The sequence below is a fragment of the Ammospiza caudacuta genome, chromosome 8, assembly GCF_027887145.1.
Source record: "Ammospiza caudacuta isolate bAmmCau1 chromosome 8, bAmmCau1.pri, whole genome shotgun sequence".
Taxonomy (NCBI): domain Eukaryota; kingdom Metazoa; phylum Chordata; class Aves; order Passeriformes; family Passerellidae; genus Ammospiza; species Ammospiza caudacuta.
In genome coordinates this window covers 21,741,335-21,767,749 of record NC_080600.1, presented here as the reverse complement: position 1 = coordinate 21,767,749, position 26,415 = coordinate 21,741,335, and the positions used below count along the sequence as shown (strand labels likewise).

Below are 26,415 nucleotides of genomic sequence, written 5' to 3'. Positions count from 1 at the left end.
ATAAAAAAATTCCACAGAAGTTCCTTATTGACTTCTGCAATGTCCTTGCCCTGAAGCAATCCAGACCAGAATCTATTCCTTGCTGAAAGAAGCCTATCCCTTTTAAAAATTCATTTAATGACTTGTGCTAAACTCATAAATTAACAGAAAAAGTTGTCTGGGCATGGGTATATGATTAAATTGTGGGCTTTATCTAGCTTCCAGGCCCCAGGCTTCTTTCTTAACTTGGCCTTAACTCTCCTAGATCATAGACAGTTTTTCTTCAAGAGAAAGATTTATTTTAAAACAGGATTTGCTTATCCCCTACACTAGAAAATAAACTAGTTTTATGCAGGCTTATCATATATATGCAATACAGTTGCATCACACAAATTTGTTGCAGACCTAAAGTAGAATTGTCGAAACCTTTCACAGATGTTTTAATATTTCTGTGCCCTCTTTGCAAATGGGAAACCAAAACATGAAGCAGTGCCCTGCCCTGCTAAGATGATTTGGCAACACAGGGACAAGGAACTTGCCCAGTTAAACTGCAGATCTTCAGAGGGTGGATCTGTGCTCACAACCACTGCAGCCTCCCTTGGACCCCTCCAGGGCCAACAGGCAGGGCTGGCTGCACCCAAGGGGGCAGCTCAGCGCTGGAGCCTCACCAGGCTAAAGCACTCCTGGTGAACCTTCCCTCCACAACATCCTGGAAAATTCATATTCCATTTGCCCTGGAGGAAAGGTTGTATTTTACTGTAGGAGCTCTATGTGTTCACGTGGAATAATAAATATGGCCATTTTAGAAATTTTGCAAGAGGAATCCCCTCAGTGACCTTTTGCAACAGTTTAATCTCATCTTGATTACCTATGAAGCCAATAAACTCAAATGCTGAAATTTTAATAAAACTTAAACATTCAAGTTTCTGAAACCAAATTCAGAATTCTCACTAGCTTTTTCAATTACTATTCCTTGAATTAGGGTAGGCACAGTAGTATGGCACCAGTCTAGCAGGACAGCTCCAGAAATAACTCCTGAAAGGTGCTTTCCATGTCTCTGACATGAGAATGCAGAATTCATCCAACTATCTTTATTTCCAATAAAACACTTCCTGAAAGAAAATAAGCAAAAACCCTCAGGTAATATTATTTGAACTGAAAAAAACGTACTCCCCTGGTGTACTCCTTTCTGCTTTGGTGAGCTGCACATTGGAGTTCCCTCAGAAGATCAGTCTCAATTTGTCTTTTCCTTCTGCCAATTCCTCGTTTTAACTCATTTAACTCTATCCACACTGATAGGTAATGTAGTTTAACTACAAGTTTGCTGAAAAGAGATTTTTAATCAGATTAAAATCTCCACCCTAATTTCATTTGATGTCTGTAAATCCAGACATTTTACGAGAAAACACCATGAACAACCTTCCCCTACTCCACTTCTCCAAGCCATTCCCTGTTCACTGAAATTGGAAAAAAATGGAACTACAGAGCACTTATCTGAAGTCAGATGACAGCCTCACCTTTCAGAATCTAGTATAAACACTCAGTATTTTATTTTATCACTGTTTATAATTTTCAGTGTAATACATTGCAAATGTGTTCTTGACTTCTTGTTTCCATGACAACTGAAGACATGGGCACATGTTAAAGCGTACTAAATAATGTAATACAAAGAAGACCTTGGTTTGATGAACTATGAAACTCTTAACACAGTGCTTTAGTTCTTGTCTTATGTGGGAAGTTGATGTGGAAAAGGAGAGAAATTAACTGTGTTTTACATCTTGTGATCATGTACCTTTCTCAAAAAGGAAAAAGGGAACACATTTCAATATTAACATTTAAGCCCTGGTTACCTTCAAATTTTTTCTTTAGTTTTTTTCCTATTGTTGCTATTCTCAGTGGAACCTGAGCAGCTGGAAGAGCACTATGGAAAAGCTCAGTGCCAGCCAAAGGGAAGTGAGTGTGAGCAGCCTTGGAGGCCAATCTGGCAAATGCTGCAGTGTGTGAAGAGCTTTGTGTTTCCCCACACAGGAAGGGAAACACAGGGTACCAAACTGATTGACACAGCAGTGCCATAAAAAAGCAGCAATGCATAACCCCCTGTATTCTCTGGCAATGTTTCATACATGCTCCAAAACCAAGGCCAGACTGCCTTTCTGAAGTTTAGTTACTGAGGAAGACTATGAAGTAATTATTTTAAACTACTAAAATTATTTAATTACAAGCTTATAAAAGTAATTAAAGTAGTTCTAAATTGAAAGATGACATCACAGCAGAGAATAACATAGCCAAGGAATGCTTTCCCTATTGTTTCAAATATTGAAGATAAAACCAGCACAAAATTTTCATTTGTTCTCATTGTGCTGCCCATCATTATACATGTAAGGGTGCATAAGGCATGAATAACAAATGTTAAATGATACATAACTCACTCCAAGTATCAAAATCACATAGATCCATCATCTTTCGTGGATTCAACTACTTACATTGCCATATACAGTAGCAGTCTTAAAAGTTGTTTCTTTGTTTTGGTTAAAACTTTTTTCATCATTCTGTAGTTAAAGGAGTGTTTTTAAGAAAGACACAAAAGTCTCCCTGTGTGAAGGTAGATCTTAAATAGCCACATCTCAGGCTACAAAACTGAGAAATGCAGAAATTGTCATTGTTATTCATGCTACATTTTGAATTGAAGATTCTGTAAAGCAGGTGATGCATTATTTTCCACTGTGTATCTCTCCTGTGTGCTGTTTGACCTAAAAAAGGGAATCTCTCCCAGGGCTATAAATAATGCATCACAGTCATTAAATATTGATCTGGCTTATGCCATTGACAGCTGCGCAATTAGGCTCGCTTCTTAAAAATAGCTTCTTGTACATTTCCCATAATAGGACAGCGTTTACATATTCTCTTTGGAAACTACATTGGGGAAATTTAAAGGTGGTGTGTGTTTGTGGGGCTGCTTGCTAAGTCACAGGACATGTTCATTACTGTCTCATAAATCAGTAACTCTTGCTATAAATATCCTGTCCTGAACATAATTCTCCGTTCTTTACTCATGTATCTATATTTGTCTAACACATAACTATATTTAGGCTTGCAGAACCTGAATTTCAGTAAGAAAAAACCTGGCACAGGCTTGCTATGGGCTGCTACAGAATAGCTTCAATCTGAGATTAATCAGATCTCAAGTGCCTTGTCTATTCCAATGACACAAATATTTATAGCACTAGCACTAGTACACAACAGAAATGACAGAATAGTCTTTTAAGTCTAAAATACAAGGGAGAAGTAAGTTGCCACAGTTTTTAAAATCATAGCTATTTCTAACTTCTTCTAAGTCCTTATGCATTAATTAATACAATTAATATTGATATGGGTATGATTCAATGGTGCATTGCTTTAGCTTATCCTGCCAAAATTCAGTTTGAATTTAGCATAGTTGTGTAGATTCAAGAGAGGAGAAGCATTGTGATAAACCAGGCTGAAAACTTCAGACATTCTCAGAAAAAACTGCAGTCTAGGTGGTGTTTTTTTCTTTTACTTGCAAATGCCCATGAAAAGTAAAGTTTAGTTTTTCTTCCTGTACCTGGAAGAATGGTATCAGAAATCACAGTAATGCGGCACATATAGAAAACGTAAAAAATATTATGCAGTTTGTGTGAATTTAACAGTATTTTTAATTTAAATCTTTTTTGATGCAATAATAATCTAAAGCTGAAAAATTTAAAAAATTTAAAACTATTTAGTATCCAATGGTATCATATGGTCTATTTTCATACACTCATGTTTTATATTTCCATACTGTGAACTTCCCTTTTCCAGCTCCACCACCAATAGCACTTTGCACTTTTCCCCAGATAAACATCTGGAGAAAGGTTTAATATCTTAAGGGTTTCTTATTAAGGTGGGGTTTTCTTCACTAATTCTTAGATGGGATGACAAGAAACAGAAATAAATGTTATTTATTTTACAGAACCTGGTCAGAGTGATTATGTTTAATTATTAAAAAGATGGGTATATTTGTGAATTTGTGTGTTTGTGAATTCATCCACTAACAGTAAGAAATTCCTGATGAAATTTCAGAAAAAAAAATAAACTTTAGCTACTCTTGCTGGGCTTTCTATAGTGCAATAAAATAATTCACTGGTAAAAGCCAGAGGAAAAAGAAACTTTAGGTACACTTGAAATTTTTCACTTTTTATCAGAATATTCTCAAGATTCTGAGCAAATAAAAATTAATGGAAAACATTTTATGAAAACTATAAAAATGAGATTACAAAGAGGGAAAGAAAATCTTGTACTACAAGAGTATGTAATTATTTCCAAGATCCTGGGATCCAGTTACAGTATGTTTGGGATAATATGTGGAGAAGTTGTCAAATCCAGTGTATTGTCACTGCAAAGTCATTAATTACTGCTGGGTGTCAGTCAGGAGCCAATAGTGATCTCCTGGCATCACTCTCATTTCGATGTTTCTGTCGTGTGTGTGCCTCTGCTCTGACTGCACCAGGACATCGGGTAAATCGGAACAGACATTTGCTCTGACACCTGCCAATAAATCACCACAGAGACAGGGGACACATTGAGCCCCAAAAACCCCCAGAGGGAGGGATGGTTTATTAGCCAGTCAAGGCTAGAAGATGATCCTAATATAACAAAGGGCTTAAACAAAATATAATGATATAACAAACAGGAAAAAGAGCAGTGGTTTCAGGGTAGGATGCCTTGGGAGACCTCAGCAGGGAGGCCAGCTGTAAGCAGGGAGATGGGAGCAATTTCACCCACAGATGGATGGCCCTCTCTGGGATGAGCTCTGTGTCACAGGCCCACAGGACATGCTGGTTGTCTCTGGGTTTTTGTTCTTTTGTTTTGTTTATATCCAGTGGTGCAAAAACATTAACAAAAACTACTTCAGAGAAATTTTGTCAGGAATTGAAAGTGAGACAACTGGATATAGACATAGAGAAGGGACAATTTAACTGAAAAAAATAGCCTAACTTACTTTAGGCATAGCTTGGTTATGTTCCTTATTTTCTCATCTATGTTCTTTATATGACGTGTCTTTTGGAGTTCTATCTTTTGGAATTATTAATGAATAAATGCTTTTAATTTCCTTTTAACTTATTATTAGACATTAAATGGATAGTTGCATGCCTTCAAGGCAAATGGATAATGAAAAGACATCTCTTTGTCATGAAGTCACCTGGGAAAACAAGTAGAATAGCTTCTCATCACATGAGCATCTGAGTCCAAAGAGAAACATAGCAGGCTGTTATTGCAACTACAGAGGCAATGAAGGAGAGTTGTCTTTCAATGGCTGACAGAAATCAAGTATGGCCCTCTTGTACATACAAAGATACTGATGGAATCCTGATAGTCATAGAAACTGTATTACAGATGTGTATTCTAAGGTAAATGAAAATACAAAAGCAAAACAGAAAATTGATGGTCCTTTACCCTTTTCTTTCCTCTTTCTCAACAGTGTTTGGTTCTTTTTGCCAAGCACTAAATACAACTTACTGCACACACAAAAGTAGTTCTTGTAGTGTTGGATGATCTTCAAGCATGCTGATTCCAGCCACACTTCAGTAATGTCATCTTCAGCATACGCAAGTGTGGGTAATTGTACCAGTAACTACAGGGAAGGGAGAATATTACAGCCTTATCACCAGGTATCAATACAGATACCAGGCACAGCCATCATCTGGGCAATAATCTGCAAACTCATTAACTAGCAAGAGCTGCCCTTCCTCAGCCCAGATCACTCAGCAGGATCAGCTCTATGCCAGCCGTGTGTGCCCCCTTTCACCACAGCCATCTCTGTGGTGCAGAAAGCAGGGTGCAGCCTGACAGCCAAGTGTCAAAATAAGCACTCAACAGCTATTATTCAGCTGGACAGATGCCAGAGCTCCAGAGCAGGGAGTGCCATCAATGTGGAGTCACAGCAGTCCAGATCTCCTTCCCAGGCCTCACTACAGTCTCTGATGCACTGTGTGTCCAGGAGACCAACAGTGATACCCACCATGGGAGCCTCCTATGGGAGCTTTGAGGAGTCCTCTACCAGTATTGCCTCCTCATAGCCAAGGGAAGCATCACCAAATTTCCCAAGTGTCTCCTCAAGCAGGAAAAGACAAACAGTCTATCACAAAAGCAGCACTGGAGTGCTGGCAGTGATGAAAGATCAAGGGCACTGTTCTCCCCACTTTCTAGCCCACGGCAAGGCACGATTCAGTGAGAATATGGAGAACATGTAGTTATTGGTCCCTACCAATGCTACACTCAGAACACATCACTTTCACATTCTGCCAAGGGTGCTTACAGGAGTTAGAAGATCCCTCACATACCTGTCCAGCCTTCGGAGCCTATGCACAATCTGGATAGTGAATGCTCCACTTCTTTAGCAAACACAGGGCAGCTTCCACACTGTAAGCATGTAAAGTCTCAGTTCTCTAGTCTCCCTCTCATCTCCTACATGGTACGACTTCCCTGTGGTGGTTTCTGCTGAGGAGGCCACCAAGCCTGCACTGACATGCAGTTCCAGTAGCTGGTGCTGGGACAATGGGACTTTGATGCTGTGCACTGCAGCTCTTTATCCTCTTTATCCCTTTTCCACCTTCCTTGCTTAACAGCCTTATGTGTAATATACACATTGTAAATAATTTTTAATTAAGATTTTCTGTTTATGATGTAAAACTTCTCTCAGATAATCTAGACAAATATGAATTTACAGTTATAGTTTCAGAAATTAGTATATAAAAAAACTTAAATTTTACCTTGAATTTATCAACTTCTGCCTTCGAACATGTTGCGTGATAAGACAACACCTGCCCCAGAACAAAAGATAAAACCCATTTTAGTACACTTGTCAAGTAGCAATACCAGGGCTCTGTACTGCAGTCTACTCAGCTATGTTTAAAGCAAATTTTATGAGCATTTGTGTGATAATTCTGTTCTAACTGACAGCATGTAATAGCTAATTACAGGTTATCAGGCATACATCTGGCAGTTATACTGCAAGGAATTTTATAGGGAATAATGAACAGTAAGTAATTTAATATTATAAGGATTCCTACATTCCTCTCCTGAAGTTCAGCAATCAAAAGAGAAAGAATTTAATGTAAAAATAACAGTAGATTTATGGACTTTTAATAATGCCTTTTCCTATACTGAAAAGCTTTAATGCCTATACTAGTGGCACATTGCTGCTTCGAAATATCAGCACCTCTGTGCTGTATCTGACATTCTCCTCAATACCATTCTGCAGAGAGCAGCATCAAATAAAATGTACAAAGTACTGCTCACCTGCTCTTGTGAGGGAGCTCCCAGAGCCAGAGCACTCCCAGCAAGGACAGGTCCTTCCCCACATGCAACACCAGACCTGCTGACGTGCTGCAGCTTTGGTACAGGCTTCTCACTTGGAAATAATTTTCATCTATGAATGTCTCTGTTATTCATACAAACACCTAAACTGTGTCTCATGGGCTGTTGATTTGCAACACCTTGTGGCACTAAGTCCCAAGACATTTTTACTCTTTTCAGTTTTAGGGATGCCACCTTTTACAGTAACAGGAATTCATTCCTGCACTATAAAAGAATAAATAAAAACCATAAACTCATTTGTTCTGTACATCATGTCCTTTCTCAAATAGTATCTATTTTTCTGCCTGACCATGCTGCAGCTTCTCCCAGAAACTGGTAAGATTAGTCAAATTATATCTTATGCTATGACAGATTACATTTAACAACTAAATTCTCCTTGATCTGTATTCATTATATCTCTTTAGGTTTTAACAGTCTTCCTAAGGATTTATTATTCTAATCTTTAAATAAATTTGCAAATGTTGTGTTCTTAGTATAAAAAAAGTATTTAGCCTGGCTTTGAATCATGGCAGACTTTTCTGATAATTTATTTATGTTTTGCTCTTCTATTTATTAGTCAATCTTATCAGAATATTTTATGAAAACCTGTATCAGTATATATTGATAAGAATCTTATTATGATATATAACAAGTTCATTTATTTTACATCTGATATCAATGTAATTTTCAAGTAACATTTATTGCCATTTTAGCTAAATACATAAATACTAACGAAGTATTCTATTAGTGAAAATCCACAGTCCCTCATCTCATACCATTCTAGTGTTCAGTACTTTTCTCCTGCATCTTCCATCACTTTATGCAAATATAATCGGAAGCTGTTGCCCATTTATAGAAAGAATTACTCTTAATTGAAGATTAATGGCTATTTATCAAATCTATTCTCTACATGTAAGCTATATGGTTATTAGTCCTTTTTTATATCAAAGAAAGATTCTGTACTTTAAACTAAAAATATTTAATTTTCTTTTATTTCAGTAGCAAATAAACTTCTATGTGAAGTTTCATCCTTATATATCTGTGTGTGACATCTAGCACTGCTTGCTTTTCTTGCCAGGAGGAGCACTCATTCTTAGGTGTCATATTCCACAAATACCTGGGACATACGAAGAGTTATCCATGACTATGACATGTAAAGTGTAAGGGATCTTGCAGGAGCCTGAAAAGGTAAGCTTTTAACTTTTCTTCCTACATGGGTAGATATATAAAAATAATAAAGAAAGTTGCTTATGCTTAGGATTTCCAACACAAGGGTCTTACTGGCTTTGGAAAGCCTTAACAGGCCTGTGTGCAGCACAGGATGCAACCCCACTATGCAGATTAATGTCTCAAACCCCAAAGCAAAGGAAAAAAAAGCCTCTTTACAGTAATTCAGTTGGGTTTGATTTTTCTTTTAATAGAAAGAATTTCATATCTCATTCAGGCCAATGTTATTTTTGTGGTTCTTATTGTAATGGTAAGTATGGGAGAAACTCAAAGGAATTACACAGGTAAAAGGTGCACACATCAGGGATAAGTAGATGAGTTTCTTCTCTTATCACATGTGAAATTTAAAACAATACCAATATCTTAGTGATGTTACCCTTTCCTCCGAGCAATGTTTTAAGATTAATCAGTCTTGCATAATGCTTTTTTTGAGAGATCTGAAATTTCATTCAAACTGCTCTTAATTATTGTTGTAGTAGGAATAATGTAAATTTCTTAAGCTATCCTCAAAACTTCTGGCTTTTTTCTCACCAAGATTATTTTTCATGTGATAATGTTTAAAATCTCCAGATATATAATAGACCACTGTTCTACATTGTTGAATTTCATTGGAGAAGTTTAGATAATCATAGTTTTTAAAAATAGAGTGGGCTTCTTTACATATGAGAGTTAGGAGCAAGAAAAGGTTTCACAAAGATGTACACATACATCAAGAGCCACAGACTGTTTTGCCCAGGATTTCTTCACTTGGTCATACATAATTGTGTTGTTGATACCCAGGCCACAAAAAATAACAAAAGCCTAAAATTTAAAAAGAGAAAAATGAGAGTCAATTATGAATCAGTTATAATACAAGCACAAAGATGAACATTGGCTTAATCATTAGAAGAAATTGCATGAAAATATTAGGAATAATCATGTTTAAGCAGGTTATTTTAAGAATGCAGGTGAGTCACTGGCCTCCAGATGAGAGATTAGATGCCAGAAACTTGTTTTAATTAGGATGCCACCTTCTAAGTGAGGATTTCTGAGAATTATTGTCAAACTGCAAATATAGACAAGCTATTCTCCCCTCATCCCTGGAGTGGACTGAAACAGATTACTGAGAAATACCAAGTGCTACTGAAATGTATGGTAATGCTGAACTGAATGCCTCTTACTTCAAACAGTCGCTGGTCAGCGTCGTCAAAGGATTTCCCATCAAGCCTGTTCAACACTTGAGCTACCCCTTTAGAAAGAGTTAATATGAGTTAATATCTTCATTCATTAATGCACAATGCAGAATGTTTTATTCATTGGTAAAATGTAAACCACATATTTCAAACTGAAAAGCAAAATGCAAATATTTATTCTGAAAATAATTAGACACAGATGTGCAATAATTTGATTGTTTTGATACTTGTGCTTTCAGCTGTTATGCTTTACTCTCTAAGTGTAATACTGCAAATCTAAAAGTTACTCACAGTGCTTTTCACAAAAGGTTAAAGATCTATTTGAGAAATATCTTGATCACTTCACTTCACTTTGCTAACAGCAATCACATAAGTTTGTCCTAAAAATTTGGAGTTACAATTACAATTTACTAAATCAGTACCTTCATTCCTAAAATCTTAGTTAGTTTAGCATCACCTGGGTATATAAACCCTTTTATACTCATGACTGGTTCATTAATTTACTGAGCCAATGAAAAAATGCATTTTCTGAACTAATGCTGGTTTCTACAACAAACATTTCTATTTCATTTAGCTACAATAAGCCCTTAGAAAAATACTGTAAGAGCAATCCACTGTCAAGAGTTCAAATTATTTCTCATTCTTGAAGATACGGCACAGTTCACAACAAACAACAAGATGTGTTTTTAAAGGCACAACTCCCACGTCACCTCTGCTAAAGAAGCTCAAAAAGCCAGCATGACACCAAGTGCCTTCAGCAATGCACTTCTGATCTCAGCTCTCCCTGGCAGCCACAAGGCACAGGCATCTACTCTTGCCCTGCCAGTGTAAATTGTGATTGCTTTGACGTCAGTTCTGAGGAGCATTAGCACAGGAATCTGGCACTGTTATTTACAAGCACTCCTTTTTGTGCCAAAAGCAGGTAATAACACAGGGCCAACTGCTGGGGTAGCATAGCTGCAAAGAATCCTATCAAAGATCCTCTGAAACTCTGTCACATCCTGATCCAGCAACCAGCACTGCAATGGCCAACTCTGACCACTGCCAAGCCCCTCCAGCAAATCTTCCCTGACTGCACCCAGAGTTTATCATTAGGGGGAAATGAACACTTAGCTTGACTGCAGACAGTTGCCTGTGTACTAAAGAAGGAAACCCAAGGAAATCATCAATGCAGATAAAACATTTTTCACTAATATGGTTAGAATTACTGTTTTCATCTTATTATAGTTGAGTACAATATATAACTTAACAACAACACAGCTGGAAAGCTGAAAAAGTCCATACAGTATCTAAGTCAAAACATCCCTTCTTGGATACTTAGCATGCATCCTAGGTACTGTAACTTCTTAACAATATTCAGCTTGGAAAAAGAAGGTAAAGGAACATAGAATTAAAAAGATAAAACTAAATTTACATTAGCACAAAAATTACGCAGCCATGAGGGAAGTCTTACCAATTATTTGGTGGGTGCTGTTCCATATTGGAACACAAAGAACAGATCTTATGTGAAAGCCAGAAATTTGGTCAGCCTAAAATGTAGAAATGAGAGCTTCCATTAGTGATGCTGTTTTCATTTTTTAAAATCATAGTAATAGAAATGTCAAGAAGTAAGTTTACATTATAAATGTCATTTCATATGAATCAGCTCTCAGAAGAAAATCTGCGGAAATTTCATCCACAGTAACCAAAAGTCATAGGGATGATTCTAAAAATTGCCGAAAAATATAAAAACATTGGCATCTTTGCCACATTAAGCTTGCACTATTTGACTCTGATTTGGCACTAAAGACAAACTATAATTGAGGCAATATCCAGACAAATTTTGGATTACTTACACTGGTGGATTAGTAGAGATAACTTTCACTGAACAAGTTTGGCTTAGAAGTACCCTTCCCAATTCTCAAACTGAAATGGCACTTAGCGAGGCAGCTGTAGAAGGAGGCTTACAGGAAATACACATTTTCAGAAGAAAGGTGAAAGTAAGTAGGGAATTGGGCAGAAGTGAAAGTTAGTAAAAAAGATGAGGATGGAGTCAAACCCTAGATTTGAGATAAATGGTCCTTTTGTTCCAATGAAAATTTACTGCCTCATTTATTGTTTTCTAGCTAATACAGTATACAACTTCACAATTTATTTCAAATTTCACTGATTCTCTCTTTTCTACAATTAGTAACATTATTCTTTAGTGTCACTGCATTGAAATGTGAAAACAGTTTTTCAAAAGAGATCAGAGAATGGAATGGGTCCACTCAGAGAAGATCAGGAGATGTTCTTTTACTAAAACTGCCACTGCTACAGGCAATGTTTAATAGAAGGAAATTAAAAGACCAGCATTAATTCATATATGGGAAGCAGGATGGGATCACTGTGATGTCCTAGCTAGCAAAAGATGTAACTCAGGTTTAAATTAGATTACTGCCTATTTGTACATACTCAGAACTCATCACTGAAACTGGTGTGGAGTGCCACCTAAAATCCATGGGAATGGGGCAATAGTTGATTAAAATGTATGTCTTGAAATGAACTTTTGCATTAAATTCTTGATGAATGAATTGAAAATAGAGCATCAACATTTGCAGATGAGAAATGGTGTTCTGAGAAAAAAATAAGAGATGATTTTCAACTGATGCAGAGAACAGAATTTTTGTTCATAACTATAAATACATGTTTGATTCTATCTAAGTAATAAGGGATACTATGTTCCTCTTACTACTCTTGTCTGTAGAAATAATTGAGTAGAAAGACTGAATTTAAGAATTAAATTTTCATAGGAACCCATCAAAAGAAAATTATTATTGCCCTTTGTATCATTTGCTTTATATATATTGGGTAGTGCCTCCAACTTGGAAAGAACTAACTGTGAAACAAATAAGAGATAGCTGAATTATTCAGGAGATGATATAATACAAGTACAATTGCAAACATCAAGGACTGGCATGCTTTAAGTTAGCATATCTAAACACCCCAGGCATTAATTGTACTTGCAATTCTGAACAGATTACCATCAATGCAGTTTTCTTTTATATTTCTACAGCAGGCTCCTTTTATGTTTTCTTGTTTCAAAAAATTCTGCTGGTTTGAGAGATAATCCCTTTAATGACACATGAAATAAAACTGGAACCAAGCAAACTCTCAACATGAAACACTTCCAAGAACACTTACTGTAGCAATATATTTTAGGAAGCTTTCTGACCAAAGCTGTGATTAATGTGCTGTCCGAGTGCTGGCCAAGTCCTCCACAGTAATGCTGGATTAGAATTCAGTGAAGATTTTGTCCTTCCATACACCTCTAACATTTATTTAGATGCTAAGTATACTTACATTTTTATCTGTAGCTACACTTTTCTAATGGGAAATGAAAATACCTTAAGATACACAAACAACTTTTATTGGGAGTGAATGTATCTTGAAGAAGTACCCAATCCAGTGTGTATTTGAGCAAATTAAGCTGTTGGTTGGCTAAGTTAGATCACAAACAACATTTGTCTGTCTGGATGCCAGCTCTGCTCACACTCTGTCTGTGCACAGCCCCAGTCACCCCAACAGCTAACAACGCTGGTGCTGCTAACACTGAACACCAACAAATTTTCAGCAATAAAAATCAGTTTGCATAAGTATCAAGGCAATTGGTAGAGGAATCATTTATAAACAGGAAAAAAAAAAAGAATCATGGACAAACTGCTAAAAGTCATAGACTAATTCAGTGACTTGTGTTTGCATTATAAAACCATAGAAGACCAGGACAACTTACTGAATAGAAAAAAATAATTCAATAAATATTCACATGTCTCACAGCCACTTGGATATAAACCCAAAATTTTTATATTAGCTGTGATGCTCAAAAGTAATATATAATTAGTTCCATTTGTAAAAATCTCCCACCTCAGCATCAAAGCGGGGGTCCTGATAGGCATCACTGATGTTCACTGGGAGACCTGTGGAAGCGACGAGTTCAGCAATGCTGTTGTTTATTAGCCAGTCTGAATAGGATGATTTTTCCACACTGTCTTTGAAACTATCAAAATGCAGGGCAAGGGAAGAAAAGTATGCAGTCAACGTTAACTGCAAGTCCAGCATGTCTTAAATGCACATTAATAGGAACAGCAGAACCATTCACAATTATTAATAGTTATCAAAAATTAACTATAGAACAATAATTTGGTATTATTGAAGTGGTACCTCAAAAATTCTCTGCTTTACATAACTTTCTATTGAAAACAGCATTGGTGTATCAAGTAAATAAAATATTTGATAGATTTTACCTATGAATCAATAGTGGACTGTGTTCTAAGTTTCTGTAGGATACAGGACTGCTCATGAAAAGCAACCAGTTCTAAAAAATATTTTCTGTAGAGTTACCTGAAAATATATTCTTCTACACATTTTAAAATTAATCTAATAATCTGTGATATTTTCAATTTTTATTTTCAGTAATTTTCCTGTAAAAATTACTTTTAAAAATTTTGGCATCTGAAAGTCCATATCTAATGGCTGAAGAAGGGATCATTGAATAAGTCTTAAATTCAATACTGCTAGTATATTGCAGCAGGTAGATCCAAGTAGCCGCACAAGAAATGAAGGTTTCCTTTATTTTTACCTGGTTGAGCTTCTGCCACAGTTACTGAGGGGCTAGAGAGCTATCACTAAATGAGCATAAGACACTAAAATGATGGCCTCAACTCACCACACTCCACTGCAGCTTCTCAGAAAACTCAGTGTTTAGCAGACCTTAAATTCCTCACCTAATCAGCAGGAATGTTTTCTTTGACTTATTTCAGGCAGGTTCTTGACATTGGCAATGTCTGGCTACTCATGACTGGATAATAAAAAAATGCCTGCTGTCTTAGTTTTAAAAAGAAAACTGGTAAATTTTTAACACCTGAGAAACATTTCTTGGAAAAAAGTTACTAAGAAGCTATGGAGAATACAATAGTTTAAGGCTTTGAAGCATTCCTCATGAATGAAAACAGGCTGAACAGTGAAATCCTTGAAAGACTCAATCAAAGAGAAAGGATTGATTTTTGTTGACTGCATTGATTTTCTGGAGACTAATTCAACTACGTCACTCATCAAAAAGAAAATGTAATATTCTTAAAAGGCTATAAGTAATAATGATTTACAGAAATCTAGAGGAATCCACTTTCAATTGGGATAAGAATTTTGAATGACTGTAATAAATGTTATGTGTACACTTTGACAGAGACCTTTACATAAATAATAATGGGTTTTAAGCTAAGTAAAAAAATCACATTTATAATTTAACATTTAATTCATAATTTAATTTATTTCAAATACTCTAGAAGCAAAAAATCTTTAAGGATAAGAATCTAATTTCGAATGCATAGTTCCCAGTCCATAAGTTATCTGAATGATATTATCATATAAAACACATACATCAGGACTGCATTGGGGTGTCAAGCATTTTAAGCAGCAAATTAATTCAAGTAAAAGAAACAAGATAACATTCATAATTAAGTTTTAAAAGCAGGGTCTGTTATGTTCTCTCCATTCCTAACAAGCACTCTACATCTATACTCCAGAAGACAGGCACATCATCCCAGGGACAGTGAAACAGCTGAGGGATTTCAGCCCTTCCTCTGTACCAGCCCAAGTAGGAAGGAGCACAGATATTTTTGCCCACACAACTCATACTCTGGCCCAGGCAGGAGACTTGTCCACTACCACTGGTACCCAGGTTAGAGAGCTGTTATCTCAGCTACCTGCAAAAATGGAATCTCATCTGCCAAAACTGCTGCTTCTGTGCAGGAAAGGCACACTCCACAGCACATTCCATCAGGCTCATCTTCATCTACATCATACCAGAACTCAACCCCCAAGGATCCTAACATTTATGTAATATTTTTTCAAAGACAGAGAAAATTTAGGGGACTTGGCAAACTTGTACTTCAAGAAGAAAATCACTGGGAAAAACAAGAGCATCAGTGTGCCAATATGGATAATAAAGAAACTTGATTGCGGTGTGTGATGAAAACTTGGAAACTGAACAAAAAGACGCAAGTGTGGCCTTGCAAGACATTCCTTTACAAACAACAGCAAAGAAAATAAGTATGAATATTTATTATGATAATATATTTAGGTATTTAACAGGTGAGCTGCTATCATGCAGATTTATGAAGGCAAAAAAAAAGCCAACTTCTAAAACTGTGTGAGAAAATATATTGGGGCATCCATGAAATATTGTCTTAGAACTCCTTTCTCATTTAGATAAAATATAATGAGAACTGTTCTCAGCCTGAGATGTCTAGATTTCAACTAAAATTTCAAAGAAATAATGTTTTTCTTAACTGCTGTAATGATGAAGAAACTAATCTTTTTTTCCCCACATGAAAAGTCTCATGACCTGACATCAGTTACAGCTGCAGAATGCAGAATGAAAAGGGCAAAACTCACTAGGAAAATGCTCAAATGTCAAGGGCTCGCGGCATTGTTCTGTATCCTAAATAACCTTTATTTTTGTACAATAGTGCCAATAACTCAAGCTGTGCCTGTGCTAGATCCAAATGTGACATCATATCTGCCAGTCTAACCTTGGTCTTTGTAAAAGCAACTTCACTCTCCACAGGAAAAAATAATCACAGAAAAAGTGATACATCTTTATGTTAAAATGCACAGAAATTTACCTTTATGAATCTTATGAAGACTATCTACCAGGTTATGTGTTTATTCATGTCTTGGAATAAAGTTAAAATATTCTTGACTTGACTACAAGCAGAGTAGGCTACTACAAACTGCTGTGGCAACATGCTAATATAACTATGGTAACAAGAAATGAGCCAGCTTGGTTATCTTGATACCACTCTACATTGTTTTGACTAATCTGGCTATTGATCAAGTTTGAGAAAAACAGGAATAACAACCACATTCCTTGATTCATACTCCTGTCCCTGAATAAAAGAAATGTATTTTCACCCCCTAGGAAAGACCAACTGCTACTCTAGAACTCTTTGTAAAAAGCAACTTGTGATTCCCAGATGAATCAACAGATTATTTAATCATATTTAAATCTTCCTATTTTTTATTCTTGTTTTCCATTTGCTTCACCGTTCCCATAGCAGGACATGGAAAGGAGATAGCTTCTACCCATATTTCTGTGTGGCCTGGGACTCTGATGTGAGCTTGCACATCTTAGAAATTTTCTAACACTTCCCATTTCTAATGATGTGAAATCAATCCATGAAAAGGTTTATCACCATGACAGCCATTTGATATGCAAAATTCTCCTTCAGAATCAGTATGATTTAATCTGCATAAAACCTGTGTGATAAACACTGAGCCCTGCAAGATGGAAGAAATGTTCTCACAATAGTCCTAATCCTCATCCCCTCATTTGCTATATAGGACATTTTATGTGAACTGCTACCAGTGGTGTAACCTTTCAGGGATTGATATAACAACCTCACATGAACAAAAATCTTTCTTTTATTACTTAAAATTGGCCCTTTATAAGTGTTTACAGATCCTACTAAGCAAAACATATACTTCCATTTTGACTGGGCTCCCAAACAAGATTTAGTCACAGGAACACAGTTTCTAGGAAATACATATGCTCTGCAGTTTCTAGGTTTTCCAATTTGACAACAGCAGAAATAAAATTTTACTGGGAACCTCTCAACACAATTGTACAAAACAATTTTGTAAGAGATCAACAATCTAAAATAACTTTGTAATTTTTACTTCTATATTAATCAAGCAAAACAACAATTTCATGTTATCAATGAGTTCAGCCATAAAAAATCAGTTTTCCCCTGGTTTCTTACCTGAGACACCGATACAACATTAGTGCATATATACACACAAAAACATACATATATAAAAAAATATAGGGACATATATTCATTCAAGCAAGCCTCCATTTGAAGCAAGCAGGTGTCTTGTCTGAGTAAAAAATGTAGGCTCACACTCTTCAATCAGATCTACACAAAGTTCTATCAGAAAATAAAATCTTGACCAAGCAGACCTGAAACTACATGTGAAAAATGTAGTTATCCATAACCACAGAAGACATGAGCACTAACCTGTTGTCAGTATCAGCACTGCATTTTGGAGATAACAATTCGAAAGATTTTGTAAATTTCACCACCTGTCACAAAAGAAGTAACTTAAGATTACTATTAAGATAAATAAACATCTAAGAAACCAGTAATGTAAGGTTCCTCTGCTTAAACTGTATTTTTATCCAATAGTCTTAGGATAAAAGTACAAATTTGTATTCTCTCAATGGAGAATTCATGTTTAAAATACATGCTGTGCACAGTTCCCTAAAAATCAATATCAAATCAAATTATATCTTCAGATTCTCTCAGAAAACTCTTTTCCACAAGCATATATGCTTCCCTGTAAAGGCTTTTGGGACATGTATTATGGAGCTTTACTCAAACTTCACTTTTTTAATATAGGGAATTAAGCAGAATGGCAGCTTTGCATTACTAACTGCAACCAATCACACTTGAACATATGTGTCAGGAACACATAAGTGAAACATCTTAGGAGTGGCAAAAAGTGACACAGAACAGAGGCCTTATTTTTGGATGTGTTCCCATCTTCACTTTGTTTCTGAATCATAAAAGCTTTCTGCACAATGTACAAATGACAGTATTTTAGACATGGTTAGACACTGAGTTACTCTAAAGAGATCTATTTTGATATAACCCTCCAAAATAGGAGAAAGTCAGGAAAATAACTGTTTTGCCACTTGTAAAAATTACCAAGTGGTTGGTAAGATGCTATTCTACTCCAAATTAACCTAAGATTTATGACCATCTAGAAAAAGTTTAAGATTTTTGTCCATATTTCACAATAGAGGAATAAGAACTCATTGCTTGTGGTTTGTGAAAAGTCCCTCCAGGCTCAAAGGCAGAAATAGTACCAAGAGCAGAAAAATGAACTGCCACCCACAACTTCCTAACACAATGGACATTTCTGTGAAAAATAAAAATCATATTATACTTATAAACACAGTGACATTTCATAAGAATGTAGTAGAATTATATATTGCAATTATAAAATTGGCGAGGGGGGTGGCTAGGGGAATCTAGAAAGAGAAAATGAACTAGAAACGTTAAAATTCTATAGTAGAGAACATAAGTGAAATAAAAACTTTGATCTTGCTTTTAGGAAAGCTGGTATAATTTAGGGCATACTCAATTGAAAGTTCTTAATTTTTATTAACTGAAATGAAATATGAATCATATCTTTCCTCCAAGGAAAAGAATGGGTATTTTTTCTGCCCTACAAACAAATTTACGATTCTGTCTCTGACTTGTCAAAGCCTAGCAACAAATAATTAACTGCAGAATCAGTGAATACAAAAATAATAATTGAGTAGGGAAAAAGAGATATTAAAAACAATGTTTTATCCTTCAACTACTTCTCAAATCAGTGGAAAGGAGGGTAGCTTAAATTGAATAGCCTGAAAACACTGGAGAGAGCTACCAATATAAAGGCAGCCACTTAATTTATTACTAATAACAATACTCATAAAAACTTCCAACATTTTTTAAGAGGCTCTTACACCCTATGAATATCAGTTACTGCAAAGTCCCAGTGAAAGATCCTGTCAAAACTGTCAAATACTTTCATACCGTTTACATCCATCTGTTCAACAGAGCTCTGCAATGAAATAATTATTCATGGGTCAAGTAGACAGAGTAATTGCAAAAACCCAAAAATACTTCAGTTATTCTGAAAGCTGGATTTCCATTTCACCTGCTCAATGTAAAAACTTACTGCTATCACAGTATAAGCCTATTGGGATAGAGACACCCTGAAAAACACCTGCTGTTCTGTACTTGCACATGACATGCAGCTCTACTTACTGGTGATTCAATGTCTTCCAGAAGTAACACTGAGCACCGCTCACACTTCAGGAGGGTCTGGGCCCGATGCATAATTTTCTTGACAATTTTCTCTAAGTCAGTCTGTTCCTCAAAGAGGTCATTCACTACTTCCAGTAAAGCCTGTATACAAGGACAGAAAACTTTTGTATTGGTTGTAAACTAATAAATACATGGAGCATTGCAAAGGAAGTTTCATATCTGGGATCAATTTTATATGAGTGATCCCTTGAAATCTTCATTCAAAGAAAGGTCTTAATGACTATGGCAACAAAATTGAAATTAATTGTTAATACTTTGTCAAGGAATAGAGGTTCAATACCACTAGAGGTATTTCTACTGAAGTTCTGGACCTGTGATGCAAGCTAACAAAAATATAATTCCCTGTCATTGTAGAAAGGATGATAAAAAAGAAGCCAACTATTATTAAAAACCCCTCAAAATTACCATTTTGTTTCTTCAAAAAATAAAAGACCTCTGTGACAAGGGAATGACAGGGCAGCAGAGCATTATTTTCACTTCAGATCCTCCTGTCCCAATGCATGCACAGCACCAGCAATCATGAGTGTGTACTCTATGGAGACATGCTGTCAAAACCCTTCACATATGGGTTTTTTTCCCCTGCTTAATTTTATAAAGATATATCCACATTTTTTGCACATGAACTAAATATTAAAAATTCAGAATGGCAGAGGTCTGAGATGAGTAGAATTTTATGAGAGCTTGAATCTCTGCCTAAGTAACACTTTCTCCTGCACCGTCTGTGCCACAAATGCAATTGTTTCAGCACCTCAAGATGTGGAACTGACATCAGGGAACCACAGCTACCACTACAAGTGGATTTCCCTCCCACACTGTCTGCTTGCTTCCTCAATCAAAACAGGAATCTTTTGAAGATATAGTTTTTGAAATAGAGCTGTCTGCTTAGCAAACACATATGCATAGCTGGAACCTGCAGGAGCAAAAGACTAAAGTTTGATGTTGGTCCACTGTACACTTTGCACTTACCCTGCTTCTGTCATATTCCTTCCTTGAAGCTGCAAACAGCTGGGCATTGGATATGGCAATCCCACAGAAGGGGAGGTACATCTGCATCACCTAGTATGGAAAGAAACTTACAGTCATTAAAAACAACTGCAATTGTTTACAGCAATTTCTTTCTAGTAAAGGGACCTAAACTCAGGGGACACATCACAGGAAGGTCTCAGCTCACTCTTCAGCAGAGCACTAAATACAAAATGAAATTATCATGGGCAAGGCACATCTGATGCATGGAAAGAAATCAAATATCTAGGAAAGAACAAATACAATTAAGCTCACAGGTCCCAGAAGTCTGGGTCCTCCACAATTTCTCTGGCAATTTGTGGATTCTCAACCCTATAAAATGTCTTCTGAAGACTACTTTAAATTACTGTAGACAGTACAGCTTCCCTAGAAAACACTCTTTATTTCTCTGGACTGCTTTTTTGTTCTGAGCTCAAGAAGCAAGTTTGAGTCACATTCCTGTTGAGGAATTCTACATAGATTTTGGAGAATACCAGCACAGTGGAACACAGCACATTGATCCTACACTATTAGTCAGAAAACTGATTGTCTTCTCAACGAAGGTTAAAAAAAAAATAAATTAAAAGAACATGCTTGAAAAACTGGGCCTTAATGTATCATCATACATTACAAAAGACTGAAAAGGAGGGACTGGGAACGTAGTTTGAGGTGCCCAAAATGATTGTAGGTTGGCTGCGTGAAGTTAGCAAACTGGACCAGTCAAACAGCTGAATAGCTGTGGGACTGGCACTTCACAAGGATGACAGTGGATCAAAGTACAAACCCAGCATTTTTAAGCCACACACTGGTAAGAAATATGTAACATACTGTCACTCCTGAGTGGTTCCCAGGCTTAGGTCTGAGACTTTTAGTAAATTTTACAGCTGCTGAATAGCCTTAACATTTGCAAAGCCAGTGCGAGTTGAGGCACTCTGCTGTTTACAGAGCCAAAAGAATGCTGCAGCAGCTAACCTTTCTTCTCTTTGGTCTGTCTGTCTATTGTAAGAAATCCTGTCTGTGACAAACTTTGGCATTAAGAGAGTGGCATTTATCTTTGAAATTCTGTTTAATTAGAAAAACACTGCTAACCCAGAGACGTGGGCTATTGAGAATATCTGAGGAAAGATATCTGAGGAAAGATATCAGACAAACAGAAGCAGCAGCAACTGCTGTTATACTTTATCTACCTTGAGCACTCCACTGGTTCCCTACCTGCTTAGTCTGTGTTTGAATAATGATGAGCTTTTGCAAAGAATCCTCAGATCCTCTGAATTTTGTACCTTTACACCTGGCACTCTGTCACAGCAACTGCAGACTGTAAGGGTGCACACTTATACTGCTCATTTGGAAACACCCTACTTTCATCCTCTTCCCATCACAGCTACCTATGGCTCTAAGGAAAATGACACTTTAGACTCTACAAACACTCACCTTTCTGAAGAGGCAGTAATTAAAGTAGCCAACTATCACACCAGATCTACAGGATAGAGTACACAAAATGAAAAATAAAGTACAAATGTAAAAAACTGATAAGAGGGATTAATTTTTTTAATAGTCAGAGTTTCTCTGAGAGAATTTTGCTTATTTCACTTTATTTTTTATTTTCAAATGAAACAAAAAACCTCCCTATCTATATTTTCTTGTAATAGTTCTAAAAACCACAGCCAAGTAAGAGATCAGAGCAGAAAAAGTTAACTTAAGAAAAATCTGGCCTTTACTGAAATTCTGAATACCTTAATGAGACTGGATATATTTTTACTCAATAGGTAAATAATAGTATTTATTGTCTCCACACTGGAATCTCCATTCCCAAAATTAATGTGGCCCTGTGACAAAGGAAAGCACAAGAGGAGCTTATGAACCTTCAGGCATCACAAAACCAGCTAGCCAAAATTTCTTTTTAGTGAGAAGAAAATAAAACCTTGCAATATTGTAAACCACTGGTCTCTGGAACCCAAACTCCAAGGCACTGGATCTTTACACAGAAATTACCATCCATAAAACACTGTTTTATGACATCTTAAGAGCTTGGAAAGCCACTGACACACATCACTCTTGTCACCACTCAAACTAATTGTATAAGGCGCAGCACAATTAAGAAGGACACCAAGTTGTTTAAGAAAACCAAGTTGTTTCTTAAGTAGAAGAAATAAATAAATGTCAACAATTATGAAGAAAAAAACCAAGACAAAAAGTGTCAGGTAGAGAGGAATCACCCTGTGATTCAATTATTCCTGTTTACCTAAAATTGACAAAACAAAAGCCTGCTGTTCTTACACTTTTGTACTCTCTAAATGGTCAAAGTGACTTTTCCTTAAACCACTTTTGGCAAGTTGTAATACAGCACCAAGTACACAAAGAATGAAGATGTTTCTTATGGTACCTTAATTTTAAGTAAGACTTCTTAAACCAAAATTGCTCAATGGGATAGAAAGCAGTTATTGCATTATTTCAGATTACAGATTTAGATCTGCAGCATTAAGACTATTTTACAAGCACCTCTAACATGCTTATGCTATGACTGTGGACACTCCATAAAAATATGGAATAATGTCATATTCAGCTCCTATCTGTCTGAGCCACAGCAGGTATTTTTAAGCCAGATTCTCACTTCAGGGATTTTTCCCTCCAAAGAGAATGTAAAAAGTTGAGGAAATGGTACATAACACCACGAGACAGACACATCCTTTCCCCCTCCTTTTACGTGAAAGATAACTAATTACTAATTTCCTGGTGCTCCAGGGCAAGAACTGGCCCAAAGGTTGAGTATGCTACGTGATTCCATTACACCAATGCACAAAGTTTTTGTGTGAAACTCGTAGAAGAACATGCAGCATACCCCTCTGAAGTACATAAAGTAATTTCCCTTTGTTAAACTGAAGGCTATTCAAAATAGTTTTGAAGCAAAAGGGAATATAACTGAAAGATAATTTCCTTCCACATCTATTTCGAATTAATTAAAGGAAAATATTCTGCAGAGGTACTAAAGTTATTTTCAAAGAAAGCAAATAGGCAGGATTGAAAAAAAATCAAAACCAGTTTTAACAGATGTGCCTCATTAAATTATTTTGTCAAATAGGAGTAGTTGCAGTGATTCATCACAGTTCTATGTGACATATTGATAAACACATGGGTAAGTATATAATAGTAGATTTTATAAAAATGGTGTTTAGGCTGATGAATGTGCTGAGACATTAAAAGACACTAATTTTTGTTGGATTCTTTTTCATGACAACTGTAAGGTATTCAGATACAGTAACTTCAGGTTAGCAAGTTTATATTGTGAATCACTTGGACATTCAGGGTCCAGGTGACCTGGCCCAGTTTCTCTTCATTAACCCCCCAGTAAGTATCAGTGGGTAGCAGTTACACTCACCTCACAAATTCACAGCAATATTCAAAAGCTAAAAAGCTGAACTCAAAAACTGTTCAATATTTTATCAGGGCAGGAAACCTATGAAAAGAAGTAGTAGTAATGGGAACTTTCAATATCTCACTTTTTTCTTTTTGAAATTCTATTATTTCATTGTTGTATGTTAGGAGTATTAAAACACAACTACCAAGGAAACAAACAGTATAATTACAAGAAATTTCAGTATTCAGTTACATAACTACTTACATTTTCAGCTAGGTCTTGAAGATTACTTATCTTTATTTCAAAACTACACCAGTAAGATCAGATGTCTGCCCTGACCAGAGTTACTTTTGGCTTCCCACAGGATATATTTCCATTGCTTTAGTATCTCCACACACCTCCAGAATTGCAGCCCCAAAGTTAGACCTTCAAATCCACAACAATAACTGAAGCAGGAGCTTGGTATTTGGAAGTATGAAACATTTTCAGATTCTGCATTACTAAATACTAGGACAAGTAAGCTACAAACTGTGCTTGTTAGTGGATGCTTTTCTTTTACAGCATCAGTTCAGAAACACACCAGTGCTCCCTCAGAATTTTAAAGGGCAGTCTTCCATATGTTTCCTCTTCATGATGACAGTTTTACAGGCCAAAAGTTCCACACCTGGTTACACAGTTGTCTGGGCACATCAGCATCTGGACACCTATACTACAGCAGCACAATGTCTTGAGATGTGACACTCATTTTCTTTCATCCAGCTTTTCATAGATGATGAGACATAAAATACATAAGTTAGTAAAATGCTTCTTAGTGTTCCTCTGAACTGCTAAAAATTAGGGTTTCTTTTCATCATCTGGGTTTGGATTTCACAATCACTTCACATATGATACAAATCTTTCTGTCATTAGAAACAGGAGGGAGACCTCTGGCCAAGCCCTTTCTGACAATGCATGTTATCAAGCAATACCGCCTTTCCCTCCACTGCACAGCCTGGAGATGAGGGTCCTCATGGAATCTGTAAAACTCTTCCCTTGCTGCATAAGAAAAACCCCTGCTGGTTCCAGCAGCAAAAGAAGGCTATTTTCTAGAATTGTGTACCTCACAGGAAGTAAATTCTGAAATTTTCTCTTACGAGAGGAAAATATAAAAGCAACAAAGTTGCATAGGTGCAGAGCTGCAATGCAGAAAGTTATTAGCTAATGGTGAAAACCAGCCAGTGCTGCAATGGCAGCACACTGCAGAGGGGAAATGTGAGCTTGCTGGCTGGAAAGCAGCCCTGACATCAACTTCAGCAAATGCAGTGACATTTACCCTGCCTCCCCCGCGTCAGCTTTGCCCTCACGGAGCCCTCTCCGAGAGCACACGCTGCCATAGCTATCCAGTGGAGTCTAACTCAGCTTCTGGCACACTCCAAGCACCCCCTGCCTGTGGTCAGAAAAGAAAACAGTTCTGATGTCTGACAGAAGAAAGAAGCTTCTCAGTAATGCTTGTGTACTCACTCTGGCACAAACTCCAGGTTGAGCTCTCAGCAAATGCCTGTCTGGTTCAGTTGTTTTCTTTAGCGGCCACAGGAGCCACTTCTCTTTACACAGCTTGCTTGGTGAGCCTGTGGGGAAAGGAGCTAGTACAGCCTTCCTAGAAAGAGAAAAGAAGTCCTTTCAAAGGAAAAGTTTTTTTGCTGTAGTTTAAAGTGATAGATGTTTTGTGGGCATACTTGAAACCAAATCAGGGAAGCCAGCTGCCCTTAAAAACATTTCCTAATGTGTTCAAAGTAGGTTCAGAGGGTGAAATATTCTACTGAATTCTGAAAGCAATAAACCAAATCCAAATGCAAAATGGTTAAACACAAGCGCTCTTCCAAATTCCATTACCTCCTGCCAGCTGTGCAGGGTCTGGCTAGCCACACATCTGATAAAATCTAATTGTCATCTAAGTTCACAAATCCAAGAAATATTTTCCAAAATTATTTTTCTATCCCAAGCATGGAAAGAACAATTGGTTGGTAAAAACACTCCATGAATTGTAGGCACCCAAATAGGGTACACAGCTCCTATGTGTATCACTGAACCTGCAGAAGCTCCTGGACCAATCTCCTACTGCCTTTTTCTTTTTCTTTTTTTTTTTTTAAGTTTGTATTTGCATGTGATTATTAATGAGTACCATAAAAATGCGCTAATGCTTGCAAACATAGAGCAGCATCTCTGCCCTATAAAGCTCACTCTCTAACTCTGCAAGCTTTTGGTGTCTGTAAACAGCCTGAAAAGGACCACGGGAGCAATCCTTCAGCACTGCCTCTATACTTTCCTGCCTCACAGAATTACTGGCACACATTCAAACTAGATAACTGCGTCACCAGACAGATTACAAAACATGTCTCTGGTAGAAGCAGACTTATTTCAGTTTTAAAGCCTGACTCCTATGTAGGTC

The 26,415-nt window shown here is 36.7% G+C and overlaps 1 protein-coding gene across 1 annotated transcript in view; it reads right to left on the bottom strand.

Annotated features, from left to right (window-relative positions):
• PDE11A (phosphodiesterase 11A) overlaps window positions 1-26,415 on the bottom strand; it is a 103,334-nt gene that overhangs the window by 42,545 nt on the left and 34,374 nt on the right. Inside the window, exons 3-10 of the mRNA XM_058809522.1 lie at window positions 20,597-20,686; window positions 19,571-19,711; window positions 17,771-17,835; window positions 13,617-13,749; window positions 11,188-11,263; window positions 9,723-9,790; window positions 9,271-9,363; window positions 6,750-6,800 (exon numbers count right to left, since the gene is read on the bottom strand). Of these exons, the coding sequence (XP_058665505.1) occupies window positions 6,750-6,800; window positions 9,271-9,363; window positions 9,723-9,790; window positions 11,188-11,263; window positions 13,617-13,749; window positions 17,771-17,835; window positions 19,571-19,711; window positions 20,597-20,686 (717 nt within the window). The remainder of the gene's footprint in view (window positions 1-6,749; window positions 6,801-9,270; window positions 9,364-9,722; window positions 9,791-11,187; window positions 11,264-13,616; window positions 13,750-17,770; window positions 17,836-19,570; window positions 19,712-20,596; window positions 20,687-26,415) is intronic.